Source organism: Zalophus californianus, chromosome 3 (assembly GCF_009762305.2).
Source record: "Zalophus californianus isolate mZalCal1 chromosome 3, mZalCal1.pri.v2, whole genome shotgun sequence".
NCBI lineage: Eukaryota > Metazoa > Chordata > Mammalia > Carnivora > Otariidae > Zalophus > Zalophus californianus.
The window spans coordinates 2732536-2751249 of NC_045597.1; the positions used below are offsets into that span (position 1 = coordinate 2732536).

The window sequence follows — 18714 nt, forward strand, 5'->3', positions numbered from 1 at the left end:
GACCTGGCAGAGGGTGAGGGCTGTTTGTGTTGCAGCCAAGTGGGGATCTGAGGCGACCCTGGGGCTTAGCCGCCCCGTCCTACATCCGCTTCTCTTGGCTCTGAGCCTTTCCCACCCTGCTTGTGGCTACAAGACAGTGGGGAGCCCAGTGGTGGGGGCAGCAGGCTTAATGAGCTCCAGCCCCAGCCGGAAGCCATGTTAGAGGTGATGGGAGCAGGGGGGTGGGCCTGGGGGCCCCGGGGGGTGGTGGCGGCCAAGGTCCCCTGGAGGTCACAGAGATGAGGTTTCCGTGGGGCAGACATGGGAATGTGCGGGCCCACGGGATGGTCTTTCAACGTTGGTAAGGGCAGCCCAGCAGTTCTGATGCGTGTCGTGTCTTGATCACACACTCCTGCTGTTGGTCTTGCACAGTTACCCAGCTCACCCCGGTGACACTGAACCCTAGTTCTGTCTACAGGTTCTGACAAGCCACCTACTTTCCTGTGCTCCATCCAACTTAATAACCTTTCTCTGATGGAAACAGCACAGCTCTGGGCTCAAGCTTGACTTGAAAATCCCTGACTGTATCCCCAGAGGCTGACGACGTCACCCTCAGGCACAAACAGCCTGGTCACATCTGGGTAAGAAGGATGTCACTGGTTGCCCCACACGGATATAGTCACATTTTGTCCCTTCCTGTGCATTCACACAAACGCGAGCTGCTCCTGCATCTGCATTTCCAATCAAATGTCCATCAGTGCGATTTTCATACAATGGCTGGCGTTATGTGATTTGCAGACAACAAATCATTCACTGTATCCACCTAGGCGATGTGCCAACTACTGCAGGGGTACCTCTGGATTCATCTTTGGCATTTATAACATTAAGTCCTAAAAACCTACAAAATTGTTCTCATCAGGAAATAAATAACACGCTGTTGTCCCCCAAGTAGTTCTACGGTCAAGAAGGGTACGCACAAGTATGCGAGCACCGCCCCCCGGGCCACCCCGGCCCCACCCCCATAACCCACTTACTGGCTGCCCTTTTGGTCCAGGGGGTCCAGGCGGGCCCTGCACAAAGACAAAGAAATTTGTAAACTGTTTTCTTTATCCCAGGGCCCAGATAACATCTGCTAGAAAGCTCTGGGAAAGCCATCTCCTGCATGTTCAGAAGCCTGTGTAAAGCCTGTGTAGCATGCATAGAGGTTTCTGGTACATCTGTCTGGGTGGGGAGGAAAGCCTGGAGGCGGAAGGCCGGGTCAGGCCCGGCTCTCAGAACTTGCCGGCGGGCCGTGGACAGCTGCTCTGGGTGTGCTTTCCTGAGTTCAGACTTCGGACTTCACCCGCGTCCTACTCTGGCTCGCTCAGACCCCTTGCAAGGGCCCAGGCCTTGTCACTGCAGAGACCGCTTCTCCCAACCCCCCCCCCCCCCCGCCGGGGCTCCCCTCGGGACACCGTCTAGCACGTTTTGCTGGTGGGTCAGCAAATGTTCGTGAACAGAATTAATCTACAGGCCCCAACTGCACAGTTGGAAGTCCATCCGCAAACATCGCTATCTTTCTGCAAAGCCTTCAGTGTCAACACGGCACTTAGGATGAGGCTGCAGAACCTGCAGCTGTCCAGTCAGCTCGGGACACGGCAGGTCCGGCCGTTGTTGCGGATTTCCCTGAACCGTGTCTGTGAAGAATACCCGCCTCACCACTGCTATGTGTGCCGTGAGCAAGCCGACAACGGTGTGCAGTAGGAAGGCAAAGAGCCTGTGACCACATAATCCTCATCTCAACGGCTTTCTGCAAGAAGGTCTCTCTCCACCTGGAGACAAATCTCTCCTAATGTTGTTCGAGGCCCGTCTTAGGGCTAAACTTCTGGGGAAGGAGAGTCAGAGACCCGGTGGGGGCGGTTTGGCTCCGGGCCGTTGGGCAGTGGGCGATGTGGCCTCTTCTTTCCGGATCTTTCTTTCCTTGCAGCAAGCCCTCCGTCACCCAGCATTTGTCCTGTTGCAACTCACTTGGTCATTCAAGTTGCAAGGGTAGGGAACACCCGTAGACCGCCACTCAGGTGGGGCACTAGGGCCATTTTGTTCACTGATGTCTAATACCTCACTTGTGATGATGGGCACGCCTGGGCAGAGCCCACTACCTCCTTCTTCACCGACTGCACTATGATCTGCTTTGCCCAGGGATAACAGGCCCCTGGTTGGTGGGCTGGGTGTGGGGCTGAGAGAGCTTCTGTGTGACTGGAGGGGCGCCCAGCCAGCAGCAACTCAAAATTTGACATGGTTGGTGGTGATCTGGTGCCCACAAATTTCAAGTCCTCATTCTTCATCCTTAATAGTACCAAAATGTACGCAAAGGATGACCTGTTTTGTCTGGACACTTTCTACAGTGACCACAAGCATCCCAGCTGTATCCTGAAGCTTCCACCCGCATCAACACCGAAGAAGCTGGCTCTCTAGAGGACGCCTCCACAGAGGTCCAAGAGTGGTACTTACTGGTCTTCCCGGAGCTCCAACCGGACCCATCTGTCCTATAGGCCCAGGACGGCCGGGGGGGCCCTAAGGACGGGCAGCAAGAGTAGTCCATTAAGAAGGGTAGACTGGTATTTGGAGTCCTGAGTTCTTAAAATTCTGCTTGGAACATTCTCTACTAAAAACGGAACTTACCTGGAAACCAACCAAGCCAGGATCTCCGGGTTCACCCTAGTTGAGAAGACATAATGTTAAGGGTTCTGGTTTTTAACGAAATCTTTAGATCTAGTTACATTTTATCACAACCAGGGACTTGCTAATGTTACCTCCTATCTGGGGCATTGTGAATATGGGAAAGGTGTGCACCCACAGTTGAATATCACCCCAATGGGATAGCGATGATTTTTAACTTCATCATGGTGTTGGGTGGTTCTGCCACCCCAGGCGTCCCCCATTCTCGCATCCTCACAACTCAGCCATACTTGGAAAGCACCGTCATTAATCAGGAGTTTACACTGAATGCTTAGTCTCGAGTCCCGTATCTAGCGAACATACCCTGTATCTGTCGCGGTCCACACTGGATAGCGCATACGGCTCGCCTTTCTCTCCTTTGGGTCCTTGGGGCCCCTACGGTAGCGTGCATGCGGGAGACAGAAAACAAAGAAACACCTGTTAACATTCAGTGCAGCTGTGGTCACCTGGGTGATTAAATATTGACTTTTATGGGCAATGTCTATCGCTTATTTAGGTTATTCTGGACACCAGTCACTACATTTGGCCACAAAGGTGAGACTTGCACTTTTACATTTACCCAAGAGTATCTTCCTTCAAAGTTAAAATGGAAATATTTTATAGGACTTACGTTAGTTTCGAAAACCCCAACCAAATGCTCAGTAAACTAATCCTTTGGGATACCAACATGTCATTTTTCTGCGTAATCATGTTTTTGTCTTTTCTTTGGCATTAAGGTGTTAAAAATATTAACACATGCCCCGAAGCACCATTTTTGGGAGAGATACTGGGTCATTCTCTTAAGCTGGAATCGTGACAAATGTACGTGGTGCGTATGCACATACATATGTGCATAAATGCCTTTTGATGCCTGCCGATAAAATCAGTATTTTGGGGACGCCCGGGTGGCTCAGGCAGTCAAGCGTCTGCCTTCGGCTCAGGTCATGATCCCAGGGTCCTGGGATCAAGCCCCGCGTCGGGCTCCCTGCTCAGTGCGGAGCCTGCTTCTCCCTCTGACTGCTGCTCCCCCTGCTTGTGCTCGCACTCTCTCTCTCTCAAATAAATGAAACCTTTAAAAATATCAGTATTTTAAAGTAATGGACATATATTTTTTTATAGATTTTTTATTTATTTTTTAACAGAGAGGGAGACAGCGAGAGAGGAAACACAAGCAGAGGGAGTGGGAGAGGGAGAAGCAGGCTTCCCGCGGAGCAGGGAGCCGGACGTGGGACTCGATCCCAGGACCCTGGGATCATGACCTGAGCCGAAGGCAGACGCTTAACGACGGAGCCACCCAGGCTCCCAGGAATGGGCAAATTTATTGATAATGAAAGTTTCATGATATTAGAGCAAACCAGAAAGTGATGGTCCTCGTTGAGAAGTGGAACCACACAAAAAAGACAGCCAAGGAAGGAAGACCTGCAAGGCGGGGGCGAGAAATCCACTAGCTTCGCAGGAAACACGGGGAAGAATGCACGATTGCTCTTCCCCAACCTTAAAGACGTTCTCCTACCAAGTAAGATATTGATATAACCCCGACTTTGCAATACTTAGAGGGTATGAGGGTCGTAATATAGTCCTGAAAACCATTTCAAGATTTTTTGCAAAGACCTGAAAACAGCCTACAAAATAGATGAATACGAGAACATCTTCCATTAAAAAGAGCTCACTTCTACCTGTCAGGGCTGGAGAATGTTTCTCACATCACAGAGGATTTTAGAATCTAACGAGACGGTGACTCACGGGGCATTCTGTCAAGCTTTAAGCCTTTTTATTTGAGTTTTGCTATTACTGTTACTCACTGTCACTTGAAATGCGGCCCGCGGAGAATGCGGTGACACTGGTAAGATTGCACAATATAAATCAAGCCCATTATTTTCTATTTCGTTTACAGAATGAATAAGGAGAACGAAGTTCTTTGGACCCAGGAAAATCACACCGAGATGTCTGCAGGACCATCTCCTTCATCCTGACCGCCCGCTGAGGACAGGGGAGCGACCTTCCTGGGGGTGCGAGAAGCAGGTAGAGCATGCCCGCCCACTCGCCCTGGCCGTGGGGTCCACGGGAGACAACCTGCGCTCCTTAGAAAAGTCTCTCTGGGACAGTTTCTAAAAGGGCCTTCTGGATGGGCCGGCGGGAGGCACATGACGTCCTCCAGGCCTCTGCTGACAAGTGCCAGCCGGCTAGCTTCCAGAGCTAACCGCTGGTCGGCCCGCGCATGCTGGTACTCACGGGAGGGCCGAGGAACCCGTCGGGGCCAACGGGTCCCTGCCGGCCTACGTCTCCTCTGGTTCCGTTGCAGCCGTCATAACCGGGCGGTCCTCTGGGCCCACCTTGCCCGGGGTGTCCCTGGGACGAGAAAAGCAAGTGAGCCTTCCAGCACACACACTTGTGGTTCTCATGAGCAGTGTGATAAAACAGCTCTGTATCTTCCCATCCTGCATGAACCCATGGGAAAAGATAACCTGGAACGAGCAGATGAAGGAATGGAAGATTAAGTAAACAGGGGCACACGGGCACAGTTCTAAGCAGGAGAAAGCCTTCCAGACAAAGTTCTGTTTCCCAGGGGCTCTGGTGAAGAAGTAAATTGTCTTTGGTCTAGTGGAAGGTCTGTCTTAGCAGGGGCAGGTCATGGTCGACTTCGAAATTCTAGAAAACATTCTGGAAGCAGCCAGGTCCTGCAAGGACAACAGGGTGCCTCTATATGTCGTGCCCAACTGAGCTCCAGAGCGTGAGTCTGACTGAGCCACATCCTACACGGGGAAGATTCGTGCACCCCGGGAGGGATTTCATGTGACTGCACCCTCTGCAGAAGAACTGACTTCCTCTCATTTGCTTTCTCGGGGGAACACTCTGGTGTTTTCGATTTTAAACTCGAACAGAAAGCAAGTCAGATGTTCTGAGGTGGTGGTGGAGGGAAGGCAGTGTGATCAAATGTCTTTCGAATGACGGGAGACAGTCAGGCTGAGTTTGTGGGTGTCCCACCTGCATTTGTCTGGTTCCTGCGACATCCGGGGGCTGGGCTAGTAACCCACAGTTTATTGTGCTATTTCTTCCCACAGCAGATGCTCAGATATATGCTATCGTGTTAGCTTCTTTAAAATTTTGATTTTGTTGACAGCAGACCAAACGTATATTCCAGAGTGATTTTTTGAGGCCATGTTGGATGGCTTTTAGATTTGAGAAATTTGGGACATTTCAAGATAAATGAACAAATCCTACACTGAGGGCCAGGACCCTGAATGATATTAAGAAACAGGACGAGAAAAGTAGCATTTTTCTTTGGATGTACATCTCTTTGCTTTAGATATCCAAAGCCATTGCTTTAACTAGCGCCATCAGATAAGAAGAGATATAGCAGACTTCCAGTCAGCTGTCTTGGGGGACAAGAGACATCCCAGCCACCCTGTTATATCACACGGTATGAAAGCTGATCCTTCAAATTCGGCTGGAGAAAACAAGCTCAGTAGGTGTTCTGCTCATGATCTGTGGTATTCTATGATGCTTTCCTTAAACTGAGTTCTTCACTCTTCTCCTGATTTGTCTGTCTGCTGCTGGTCCTTCTTGCCCTCTTAGAATCGATCAAACTCATTTGAAATTGTGCTCCAATTGACGTTAGTTTGAGATTGTTCTTCAAAGAAAAATTTTAGTTATATTGAGCTGACCGCTCCTATTGGTTCAGCATCTAATTAGATATACCTCTAAGATCTGACGGCATATCACATTTTATGTCTGACTTCTAAACAGCTAAAATTAGCCTGGTCCTTCAACATCACATTCCTGAGCTGCTTCGAGGTGGCAGGTGGCCCTTCAGCTCACGTTTGCTGTTCCAGAGCCCTGTGGCTAGCAAGCGAGGCTGTCTTGAGCAGCCTTGGAGATTCTGCAGAAACCTGCTGGATCTGTGCTCACTCGAGCGATCACTCCCTCATGTGACGATACTTCCTCTCTAACTTGTAAACTATTTGCTCCTCATATTAAATGATTATGAAGTGGAAAAACAAATTGAAATATGATTCAGGTGAGTTACAATATTTTTCCATGAGATCACTCCATTTAAACTCAGATTTCAACTTCCAGAAGACAAAACGGATGGGTGGCCCTAAGAGCTCAAAGAAGCAGTTTAAAAATGGGCGATTTGGTTTGAGTAGGAAAATACTCTCCTTGTTTACCCCTGGAAAGCTACGGATTCTTCACCTCTGCCAATTTCTCAAGATTCTGACTAATGGGAAAGTGACCTCCTTACTTGGTCACAGCTGTGTGTTGTGACTGGTGAGCATGAGCCCCCATCCAGGTGACACCGGGTCACCACTACCCAGGCCTCACGTCTCTGTGGGGGCTTCCTCTCTCTAGCTCCGGGAGCTTCCTTCTCCTGGATGTATGGCTCAGGCTCTGAAGGACAAGCTCTCCCTCTCTGGGATGGCTCTCACGCCCTCCTTCCCTCGCTCTCCTATGAGGCAGCGGCCTCGGGAGTGTGTGTGTGTGTGTGTGTGTGTGTGTGTGCGCGCATGTGTGCATGTGTGCATGTTAACACGGTGACGCGGGACACGCTGTGTGGACTAAGGGCCCAGACATGTGCATACGGCTCCTGAAGCAGATGTCCTCAGACTTCAGCAGCAGGCGGCTGCGTGTGTGATAAACACATCTAGGATCTGCAGGAAGTGGACCCTGGGAAATCTCCTCGCGGGTCCTTGTGAAGGAGGCTGGGAGTCAGGCTGCTCTGTTTATTTTTGTATGCCACAAGGAGTAAAGTAAACTGGGTTAGAAAAACACATTTTATTGCATTTGGAGATTTTCTCATGGACGAAGCCTATCTTGTCTTCTCGTTTCTGTGTGGATTTGACTTCAGAGAATTTGGAGGGCTGCACGAATGTTCGGCAGGGCTTCATCACATCCGTGTTCTCGGCCGTGCTGCTCTGTCTGCAGGTTCCAGTGAAATTTCGAGGCTGGCTCCCATTGAGCATATCTGAGCAACAGTCTAGCTTTTTATACAAAACAATGTCTGGCTTCGGCAAAGGAGCTTGGATGCTGAAGCCAAGTCCAGAGGAACGTTTGCAAAGGAAACAATCTGTCCGATATTTGACTGGACTCCGGGGCAAAATTACGCACATACAGCCTGCCAGGCTCGTGGGGTAAACAGAACAGGAGGCCTGGTCAGAGGCGTTTCTGTAAGTCCTAAACCTATTGCTTAGCATGCGTACCACGTTTTAATATCCCAACCATAGAACACACTCACGGGAATTCCGTCGGCGCCAGGGAATCCAGAAACACCTCTCGCTCCCTGTAAAGAAGGTGGACGAACTTACCGAAGGCCGGGACGCCCACCGCCCGTCACAAAAGTGGAGGGAGGCCCAGCAGTCACCGTACCACGTCTCCTTTCGGTCCGATGGTCCCGGGAGAGCCCCGCTCGCCCTTGTCACCTTTGCGGCCCTGTAGTCCTGGGAACCCCTGCAGGCCTGGGGGCCCGGTGTACCCCTGGGGGCCCACTGGCCCGGGCTGGCCCTGCAGAAATAACAGAGTTCAGTCACCATCGGTCACTCCAGACGTGCATTTTCCATCGGGCTGCCTTTGAAACCACACTTTTCATTCTCAAAGAGCTACAACGCTCTGAGAACATTCTATGTCCACTTCCACCTCCTGTCAGAGTTGCAACAGAGTGGTTTCTGGCTAAGACAAGTCCTAGAGTTGAAAAAGAAAAAAGCATGTTAAATGTGAGAAAAAGTCACCCCAGACTAAAGTGATGTTATTGCAAAATGCTAGTACTGGATCGGGATGAAGGAATCAACCTACTTGGCTTTTTTAAAAGAGTGTTTTCAGTTAAAAAAGAAAACTCCAAGCAAATGTCTAAGATTCTGTCTCCATCTCACTATGATGCACGTGACCAGCATAGAACTGTGTCCTGCATCAGGTATCACAATGATCCCCAGATGTCCAAGTGATTTGGTCTTCTCCCCGGTCTACACGCACACTACTCGCACACGCAGAGCAGAATTACAGGTTCCTGGAGCCTATAAAGATCTAGGCCCATAGCCATTGGCCACGGACGGCTGTTATTAAAAAAAGACAAAATGCTGAGCAGGCAAGGATGTGGAAAAGTCGGAGCCCCGAGCCCTGTGCGTGGGAATGCGGAATGCTGCAGCCGATGGGGAGCACGTAGCAGTTCCTCTATGAATGAAACAGAGAACTGCCCTACGGTCCAGCAATTCCACTTCGGGGGTAATACTCAAACGAGCCGAAGGCAGAAACACGAACCGGTATTTGTACACCCGTGTTCACCGCGGCGTCTTCCGCAAGAGCCAAGGGGCGGAAGCACAGCGCTTGCTGGAGGACGAGGGGTAAACACAACGGGGTCCATCCATGCCCCGGACTATTATTCACCTGGCTGAGGGGCGTGGGGCTCTCACCTCTGAGTTTCGGTACCCTTCCTACACTGCCCACTCCTTTCGGATGCGGGGCCCAGGCGCGGGGAAGTGGAGAGGAATTTCTCTGGGGTGGAAGATACGGATGGAGATTAAGGTAGAGTTGATGGATGCGATCTACCCCAAAGCTTGGGATCCCTGCCTCCTCCAACAAAGGGGAGTTATGGGAAGTCTCCGTAGGTCTCCCTCTGGGCCAAGGTCAGTTTTGGAATCGGTGGGTTCTCCTGCTCTACCCTCCACGTGTTCCAGAGGGTCCAGTCAAGGCAGAAATCACCAAATACTCAGTCTGAGCACAAGTATCGTACATAGTGGTGAAGCTGGGGTATTTCACATCTTCGAAGAACGTGGTAAAAGGGGGCCATGGCCCCTTGTTTGTCCCCTCCTCCTTGAGGAGGGTTGTGCTGGAAGGTGGGCAGCCCGACCTTGGAAACATAAATCCTAGGCTCACCCTAGGCTAGTGCTCAGGGGCCTCTGCATGCTACATTTGCTGAAAGTTTGGGGACAAAACAGGCTTTGAATCCCATTTTTATGGATTTCCCCCAGCTGTGCTCAGTTCTGTTTGCAGCTGTTAGACTATCACCGTCTTGTGATGATGAAGTCCACCCCTAAGCCTTCAAATGCCCCTAATCACGGTGAGGCTTGTAGCTTGTCAGTGTTTACATGAGCAGCCTTTGGGGGATAAAGTGTTGTTCCTTAGCACCGTCCTTGTTACTGTGCAAACTTCATCTCCATCTGGGGGGATTATCGTACGCAGACAACTGGGAGGGGGCATCTGCTCTCAACCAAAGCGGAATTCATGTGTCTTCGAGATGAAAACCCACATTCTCCTTGTGCACTCGTTAACTTTTTCCTCGATTCCCTTTGCTGGGAAAAGTGATAGCGACATCATGTACTCACTTTCCTGTCATTGTCAGTGAACTTCTCTTTAGCCTTTGTTTCTTGGATGGGAAGTCTGGCTTTGGGAATAAAACCAGTCTTTCCTTTCCTGGAGCATGCTGTCACTGTGAAGTTCCCATAAGACTAGTCATTTTAAGGGGCTCCCAGCACATTCACAATGCTCTCTATCCACCAGCTCTGTCTGGTTCTAAAACATCTCTATCACCCCAAAAGGCAGCCCCGTACCCACCAAGCAGTCACTCCCCACTGCCCCTACCCCACCCAGCCCCTGGTCCCCAGGCAGACTGGCACCTGCTCTCGGTGTTGATGGGCTCTATCCACTCTGGGTACTTCCAGTACGTGGAGTCACAGGTAGGGTATGCGGCCTTTGGTGCCTGGCTTCTTCTACTTAACACAACTTTTCTGAGGTTCTTCCGTGTGGGAGCACCTCCCAGTGCTGCATTCGCTTTCATTCAGTGGACGGATGACCACAGTTTGTCCATTGGTCCGTTGACGGACATTGAGGGTGTTTGCACCTGAGGGTTGCTGTGGACAGTACCGCGGTGGATACGCACGCACAGTTATTTCTGGAGCACCTGTTCTCAGCTCCTCGGGGTATAAACTTGGGAAGGGAATTGCTGCACCTTCTGGCAATTCTGTTTCACCTTTCGGAGGCCCTGCCTTGCTGGTTTCCACAGGGGTCGCACGGTGTGCATTCCCAGCAGCAACGTGCGAAGGTTCCAAATTTCACCACGTCCTTGCTGGCACTTGCTTTTTTCCATTTTTCAAAATTATAGCCATCGCAGTGGGTGTGAAGATGGTGTCATTCTGAAGAGATTATCTTGAGCTTCTCACAGACGGAACATTTCGCAAATTCCATCCAGCTTCCGCCCTGGGGAAGGGCCAGGAAGAGTCTGAATTCGACCTTTGTCCCCGGGGACTGGACCCTCACTCTTGCCCGCAGGACACACCCTGTGCGGCTGTGGCTAAACGGGCATTGACGTCAAGGTCAAGGACCTTGCTATGCATGTTTCAGTCATCAGGCCTGAGAGTTCCCCGAGGATATCCTGCCCGCCAGGGCACCTAGTGTGTTTGTAAAGAGCGGCTGGAATGACCAAGGAACGAAAAGGACCTTCCTTTCTGCTAAAATGACCATCGACTTCCATCCTGAGTGGAAAAGTCACAGTCAGAAAACCTACTTCCATCTCTTCTCTTCCTTCTGTTAGAAGTGATGTTAAAAACAAAAATTACCCCAGGAAGTGTAGGACTCTAGTTTGAATAACTTTGCACAAATCTCTAAAGCTCCTAAGATTCTTGCAATCTACTCGAAACAAGTATTTCCACAAAATGTTTGTCAAAAGCCAGCAGACACCGTGGAAAGGAGAAACCATGTACTGTGACCCCTGCCCACCAGTCTGATTCATACCCATGTGTTCCTTTTGCTGGGAAACAGGACAAAGATAAGCACCATTTAATTATGTATCTTCTGGGGTGAAGCACTGTTACAGGTCTTAAAAAAATGCTTATCTCATTTTACCCCCCTGCCACATGCATACTGACCACCACCCCCACCTGAGAGGAGACGACAGGGGCTCGGGAAGGTCCCGCACAAAGAGCCAAGGGCCACACAGGTCTGGGAGTGGGCGACCCCCAAGCCTTCCATCTGCCATCACACACCGCTGGGAGTAATGGCAGCGGGCGATCCCCAAGCTGCATCAGCGCCACCTGGGAGCCTGCGAGAAATGCAGAGTCTCAGGCTCGGGCCAGACCCTCCTGAGCTGCAGTGAACACGACCCCCAGGAGGTTACTTCGTGCAGTAAAGTGTGAGGATCACTGCCTGATACCACCCTTCTTCCTTTCCGGACATTCTTATAGAAGGACTGGTATCTTTTAATAAAAATCTCAAGCATGAAGTTGGATCTTAGAAGAAATGTTCCTCCTCCTGCAATCAGGCAGAGGAAAATGTAATATTTATGTATGTTAAGGACTATTTCTAATTAAATTTTCTGGGTCCTGTCTGCAACAGACCAGGATAAACTTTGATCCCTGGGAGGATGGACGGTTGCTTCTCACCTCTCCCTTCTCGAAAGCACTACGGGAGTATGTGGGGGGTCCGGGGTCAGCCTTGGAAGCCGAAGTCTGCAAAGGCGGAGGGAATGAGTCCAGACTTGAATCCACATTGCTCAAATACCACGGCTGTGGACAGAAGGCACTTCAAGCCCTGAGACACTTACTGAGCTTTCCTGCACGTGGAGTGTTCACTTCCGAGAAGAGGTAGAATATCCCCAGCTATGTGCACACGAGGAATGACTCCGGGCTTTCGGACCCTGACATACAGAAGCAGGACTGGTGATCACCCGGGCCCGGCAAGGGTCGTCTCCCACTCACGCAACTCCAAGGCGGTGCCTGTCTCCATCCATAGCTTATTAGCCTTCCAGGTCACAGTGGGGAGAAGGGTAAAAAGAGCTTCCTCCATCAGGGACGGACAAAGAGGACCGTTTCCAAGGATACAGCCCGCTTCACTGAACATCAGGATTTTTAATTTATAGTACAGTGTTTTCCTGGTAGAACAAGAACAAGCTTTTCATGACTTACCGGCCAACATGTGAATAGTAGGAAATCCCTTCTCTTTCTGAAGTCTGCTTTTCCTGTCTTGCCTTTTATGGGCAGCGGGCCCCCGCAGACACCCCATATCCTCTCCAGTCCCCTGGGCAGCCCCTCCCTTCCTTGGCTTTTGGCAGTGCGTTCCAGGCCTTCCCGGCCCTTCCGATGCGGCCCTTCTCCATGACCCTCTGGGGATTCCAGCTCAAGTCCCAGCTCATTCGAAAATACGTAAAACGGCCCAGAAGCTGGGAAGGACTCCTTTTTCGGGATCCAAAAAACCAATTTAGAATGAACCACTGTTCTTAGGGTAATCATTACCATTTGTGAGCAGTTTTTGTGACGACCCTGGCAGGATGAATGAGCACCGTGTTCCAAGCTAATGATAATGTGGAAGTGTTTGCACGGTGCTTAACCTACACAGCAACAATCAGCGAACATGGGCAGCTGCCTAATCCACGGGAAGTGGACGAAACTCATGCTAAATCTGCCACCTTTCGCTAGAGTTTCTTACTTAATACAGGAGAACATCAGCCCTGCCCGCGGTACTACTCCAGATTAAGGGTCCCACCTAAATGAGGAGGGATTATACGGGCCTTGGGATTCCTGCTCTCCAGATTCATCTGGTACAGACCGTAGCAGCAGCATCTGGGCAAAGGGGACACATCGGCGTGTAAGGAAACAGACCCTGACCCTTACCTTGCTCCACGTACAAACGTGTGGTCAACACGGGTTGTAGGCCTGAACATAAGCGCTAAAACTCTAGTGTTTCTAGAGGAAAACACAGGGAAGAGTATTCGTGACTTTGGGTTAGGCAAACATTTCTAGATGTGACACAAAGATCATGAACCATACAAGAAAAAAGTTGAAAACCCTGAAAGGTTTGATCTTAAAGATACTGTCAAGAAATAAGGAGCAGGCCGCAGACTGGGGGACATATTTCTGATAAATGATTTTTGTCCAGAATACAGACAGGACACCCAGAAACCAAGAATAAGAGACAACCCAAGTGAGATCTGAACAGAGGCTTGCTCAGAGAAGGCGAGCAGATGGAAACCAAGCGCACAGAAGTGGGTCTGCTCCGCTAGCCACCAGGTAGGCGCACGGTAAGGACAACTGTGGCCCCGGGTCACACAGGCAGACCGCCACGCGGATCCTGCAGAGGATGTGGAGGAACCCGCTGGTGCGGATGCAGAACGGGGCGGTTTCTTATAAAGTTAAACGTACGCTTACTGTAGGACCTGTAGGTAAATGTTCACAGTGGCTCGATTTATTTTAGCTAAACCCCAGAAACAACCTGAATGTCCACTGGCTGATGAGTGGACCAACTGGTACGTTCACACAGCGGGCCACCGCTTAGCGTCACGTGCACAGCGGTGAGGACGGATCCAGAGGCGTTTCGCCAAGAGGGGGAAGCACATCCCGCCCGTCCCGTTGATAGGGCACTGTGCTGTCATCTGATTTACACGACATTCTAGAGAAGGCAAAACCAGGGGCGGGAAACAGAGCAGTGGCGGCCAGGGGTGGGATGGAGGGAGGGAATGGGCCCGGTTCATATCGCGATTCTGGTGGTTCCTACACAGCCGTACTCATTTGTCAGTATTCACTGAATTGCACGGGAAGCTATCGTGATAAAACGTCCTAAAAACAAAGGAACAAACAGAAAAGGAGTAAAGCAGAGTTTCAGGAGACAAGGCCTGATGTTCATAGGCACATTTCACACGACCAAGTCCTTCTGGTATATCCCCGTAAGTGAATTTACAAGATAGATAATGTTTCGGAAAGAAAGAAGAGCGGACACTTTGAAAATGCCTTGTTAAAAAACACTAAGTCCAAAGCTTTTTCTGCCAGGGAAATAAAAAGAACAACAACAACAAACAACAACAAGCAAACCCACACAAATGAAGGCCTCGTCCGGAGTCCACGTCTGGAATCTGGTCTGTGGAGCGCAAGGTGGACAGAAAAGTGGAGCCGTCTAGCACCCACCCGCTGAGCCTCAGACCCGGAAGGGGGTCAGGACCAAACCGGGTTCAGGAGCTGAAGACAGGTGCAGGACATCCCTGGCCTCCACGAGGCACAGTCTTCATAAAGAACAAAACCTGTACTCTGAGTCGCTGCTCTACCGTTTTACCTGAAATGATCTGACTTGGACGGATTCACATTTCAAAGCAGAGAAGCGATGGATCATCTCCTGGTTCCTACCCATAGGGGCAAAATGTCTGGAAACTCTGCTCCTTATTCTAAAAATAGGCAGCACGTGGGCCGTCACACTCGATGGCCTTTACCCCAACGTGAGGCCACGCTTTTTATAGTCTGGATGTGATTCTGCCAGGCATATGTTGGAGAAGTTGATCTTCTGGGAGAGCCTTCCCTGGCTTGCAGCAATAAATACATTTCGTTTGTCTAAACGTGGTCGCTTGCCCAACACACCGACAAGATTTCCCAAGGCTCTTGTCCACCAAGAAGACGCGGAGTGGCGTGTGGATGAGCCGAGGGCCCTGGGAGCACAGGCAGCAGCCAAGAACGGGCTGGAAGGGCAGACTCTGGGGCCACGGGCTTCACACCAGCAGGAAACGCCCTTTCTAACTGAGCACCGACTGCGTGGAATACAGTATTAGTGCCCGGAGCCTCCTCGTCAAGCGGCCTTTCCGTCCTTACGAGTGCGTGACACAAGGGCTCTCGGCTACACGTCCGTATCAGAAAGGGACAACTAGAGTGTAGGAGGTGACGCTGGCCTTACCAAATCCTGCAACCACAGTAACTAACAGCTGTCCACACGGACGGCCTCAGCGGCAGACGCTTCATTTCCACACGTCATCTGCGTGTGGCAATCCCTCGCTGGCCTCCCCTAACCAGGGGAGACTCCTAGGCATGCTCGAGGGTGACGTGACTCACTGTAGGCCCCGAGAGCTTCTGTCCTCGCCCTGCGATTGGGCAACAGCCCCGGGAAAGCTGCCTGCAGACAGGGGCGCGGGGTGCAGGAAACACCCGTGTGCGGGGCCTCCAGATGCCGGCCTCCCTGCTGAGGTTCATCCACCAGGCCGGTGGGCGTGCAGACCACCTTTTTGGTGAGAGTGGCACAGACCAGGAACGGAACTGGCAGTATATCCATTTTGCATTTAGACTAAACACACTCACATGAAAGAAAACTATTCTTGAGGTTGGCGTTATATTGAGCTGGTCTGTTATGAAAAAGAGATTCGGTCAACAAAGGGAAAAAGGTTAAGGGTAAGGGAGGGTTCCAACTTGGCTATGGCACACACATTTCTTTTTCCCCTGTTAATCTTTATTTGAAATTCCCGAATAGGGCCATTTTGAAATAGAGATCCACGTTTTCTGTCATCAGCAGAGGGGACTTCCTCCCTTTCCTCTCCCCCTCCTGCCCCTGGCTTTAACCTACTTATCTGTTATTATATTTTCACGAAGTGATTTACCATCTCCAGTTTCGGAAGACTTTATCTCTACGTTTACAGCACAACCTGTGGTTTTGGTGTGAGGTTGTGTGGGTTCTGCAAGCTCAGCACACCTCGCCCCAGGCCCCTGCGGCCCCTCCTCAGCCTCGGTCTGTCTCTTCCAGACGGATCGGTTATGCTAGTGGCATCCCCCAGCGTGTCCTGCAGCGAGTCCGGCTTCTTTCACCTGCACAAGGCAGTGGTGGCTCGCCCGCCCTGCTGTGTGCATGCACGGTTGTGTCTGGTGGCTCGCCCGCCCTGCTGTGTGCATGCACGGTTGTGTCTTCTGGTCACCGAGAGTTCTGGCCCAGCCCACAACTACAATTTGTTTACCCGTCCGCTCGTCGTGGGGCTTGGAGTTGCCTCTGGTTTTTGGTGCATGTGCATCGGGCTGCTATAAACACTCAGGTATGTTTTCTTTCATATAGACACATGTTTTTGTAAATACCCAAGAGTGGGATTTACCGGGTCAGACGATAAGAGTCTGTTTAACTTTATCAGCAAGTTGCAGAACTGTTTTCCAGACTGGCTGGAGCACTCAGGGCAACACGGCTCAAAGGCAGCGACTTGAAAGGCTAACGTCTGAAGCGGCTGGCCGGTCGCCTGGAACCTCCGCAGGGGCAGGGAAAGACAGGTAAGGAAAATCAGTTTATACCGCACAGAAACTCAGGAGAAACTCAGCTCCAAATGCCTCACCTATGGCACTGATTTCATTTTATTTCGGGTAAAAGAATGTTCCCTTCCCGGATACTGTAATACAAAGTGCGTGTCGGTCTTTGTGGTCCAGGGGCACGGGCCTCATCTTCTAGAAGATTCTCCTAGACAGTGACAGTCATTTCAGAGTAGAGCAGCATCACGTCACTTTTCAGACTGGCAACTCTGCTGCTCCACCGATAACCGCCTATTGCTTTCCCAAAGGCCTCACTGAGTATCCGATCTGGGAGGCACCGCAGAGAGCACGGGGGGGCAGGTCCTCAGAGCAGCAAATCACTTCCCCTGGAGCTCACTAGCGGGGAGGGGGGGTCCTCAGGCCGCCCCAGACCCAATGAATCGAATCGGCGTCTCCACAGGATCCCGGGTGATTGGAGTTTGCTTCAGAGCTTGAGAAGATCAGCCCAGGTGTGGTCTCCGCCCCAGGACGGGTCTTGGCTGGCTGCCAAAGCATCAGTTAAGGGAAGTCTCAAACCTCAAGAATTTCTAGCCTAGCAGTTTTGGGGTGGGGAGGAAGAGCCTGGAAATCTGTATTTTTGACAAGGTCCCCCAGGCAACTCAGATGCATTGCCAGGTTTGGAGCTGGGAACAAATCTAATTCTCACACAGGACAGGGGAGGGAACAGCCCAGGGAGGTGAAAGGTCTTAGCGGCAGCTCTGCGGACCCTCCGCCCAGGAGCACTTCACCACGTCCTTCTGATGGCTGTGGCTGGGGGACCCCCACTACTGACCCTCTGAAGCCGTACTGGTGTTTGTCAACCAAGGGCACAGGCTTCTAAGGCCTCCTCTCGCTTCAGAGCCCAAGGATGGCCTCCTCAGCCCCTTGCACAGAGGCCCGCGTGAGCCTCCTCAAGGTGGATGGGAACTGGAGCCCCGTGAAATGCCTCAGGATTGAATTTTCCATATTTTCAGCCTTTATAATATTCGTACTTCCAGGGGTTAAAGAAGCAAACTCCTGAAGGTCAGGGACCTTATTCCATGATTGAGAAAAGCACAGCAGGGGCCACACTGTTCCCTCGGGAGGTTGTTTGTCTCTCCTTTTGAGACCTCACGAAGCCACCCCGAGGTGAGTGATTAGAGGCTTCAGGAGAAGCAACTATGTGGGTGCAGTTACGCATTGAAGTGCAGGGCGAGCTGTGGAAATGCAGCGGGTGCGGGTCACTGCCGTGGGCACTGTCCTATAGCCTGGAGGCCCCGCAAGCCCTGAAGGCAGTGGCTTCCTCTGATTGGTCACCTGAGTCACACGGACAGGGCTCCTGCGTGACAAGCCACGCAGGACACGCTCCCTGCCAAGTGGCATGACAGACATTTCCAGCGCCAACGCCCTTTACCCACGGGTGCTGGCAAGAGGCCTTGTACGTTCAGACCCTTCGGTGACCACCACCACGAGTTCATGATTTCTGGGGCGCTTCTGAAACACAGCGCCAGGGGGTAACACGGTGGAGGGCTCTCACCCTCTGGTTCCGTCGGCCGGCGTGCCACGCGGGGGCGCCTCCAGCCTTAGATCCTCGCCTCGCTCCGCACCGGCCCGTGGCGTTGCTGTAGGTGGGTCCCGCCAGGTGATCTGGCTCTACCTGTCGGGGAGAGTGCGTCCCGAAAGGAGATGCCCCGGACTTGTGGGAAGGGACGCCAGCCTTATCAGAACTGGAGGAGTGGAGAGATAAAGAGAAACCATCTGCTGAAGTCAAGAGCTAGGACACAAGACCAGGCTTCTGGAATATGCCAGGGCTCCCTCCTCCAGGGACTTAGTTCTGGTAAAATATTTGAACCAAGCCGTCTGAGGACAACTGTGGGTGATACATGGAACATGCTCAAACCATTGAGCACAAATACCGCGACTCAGGAGGAGTAAAGGTTACGGAGGAAAGGGCTGAGTTTGCCAACACGGGTCCGTGAAAAGCTGTAAGAGGAAGATTTTCAATGCTTCCTGAATGCTTCTGTTTTAGAATAAAAATTTAACTTTCCATCAACAGAAGACACCT

General features: G+C 51.4%; 1 protein-coding gene across 3 annotated transcripts in view; it reads right to left on the minus strand.

Moving 5' to 3' along the window:
- COL4A2 (collagen type IV alpha 2 chain) overlaps positions 1–18714 on the minus strand; it is a 168285-nt gene that overhangs the window by 51293 nt on the left and 98278 nt on the right. For 2 of the 3 annotated variants that reach the window (XM_035726798.1, XM_035726797.1), the window contains exons 5-11: positions 8041–8175; positions 7910–7954; positions 4909–5025; positions 3001–3072; positions 2641–2676; positions 2470–2532; positions 1014–1049 (exon numbers count right to left, since the gene is read on the minus strand). In XM_035726798.1, the coding sequence (XP_035582691.1) occupies positions 1014–1049; positions 2470–2532; positions 2641–2676; positions 3001–3072; positions 4909–5025; positions 7910–7954; positions 8041–8175 (504 nt within the window). Of the gene's footprint in view, positions 1–1013; positions 1050–2469; positions 2533–2640; positions 2677–3000; positions 3073–4908; positions 5026–7909; positions 7955–8040; positions 8176–12563; positions 12903–18714 lie in introns of those variants that run through there. The other variant, XM_035726796.1, reaches the window with a different exon arrangement.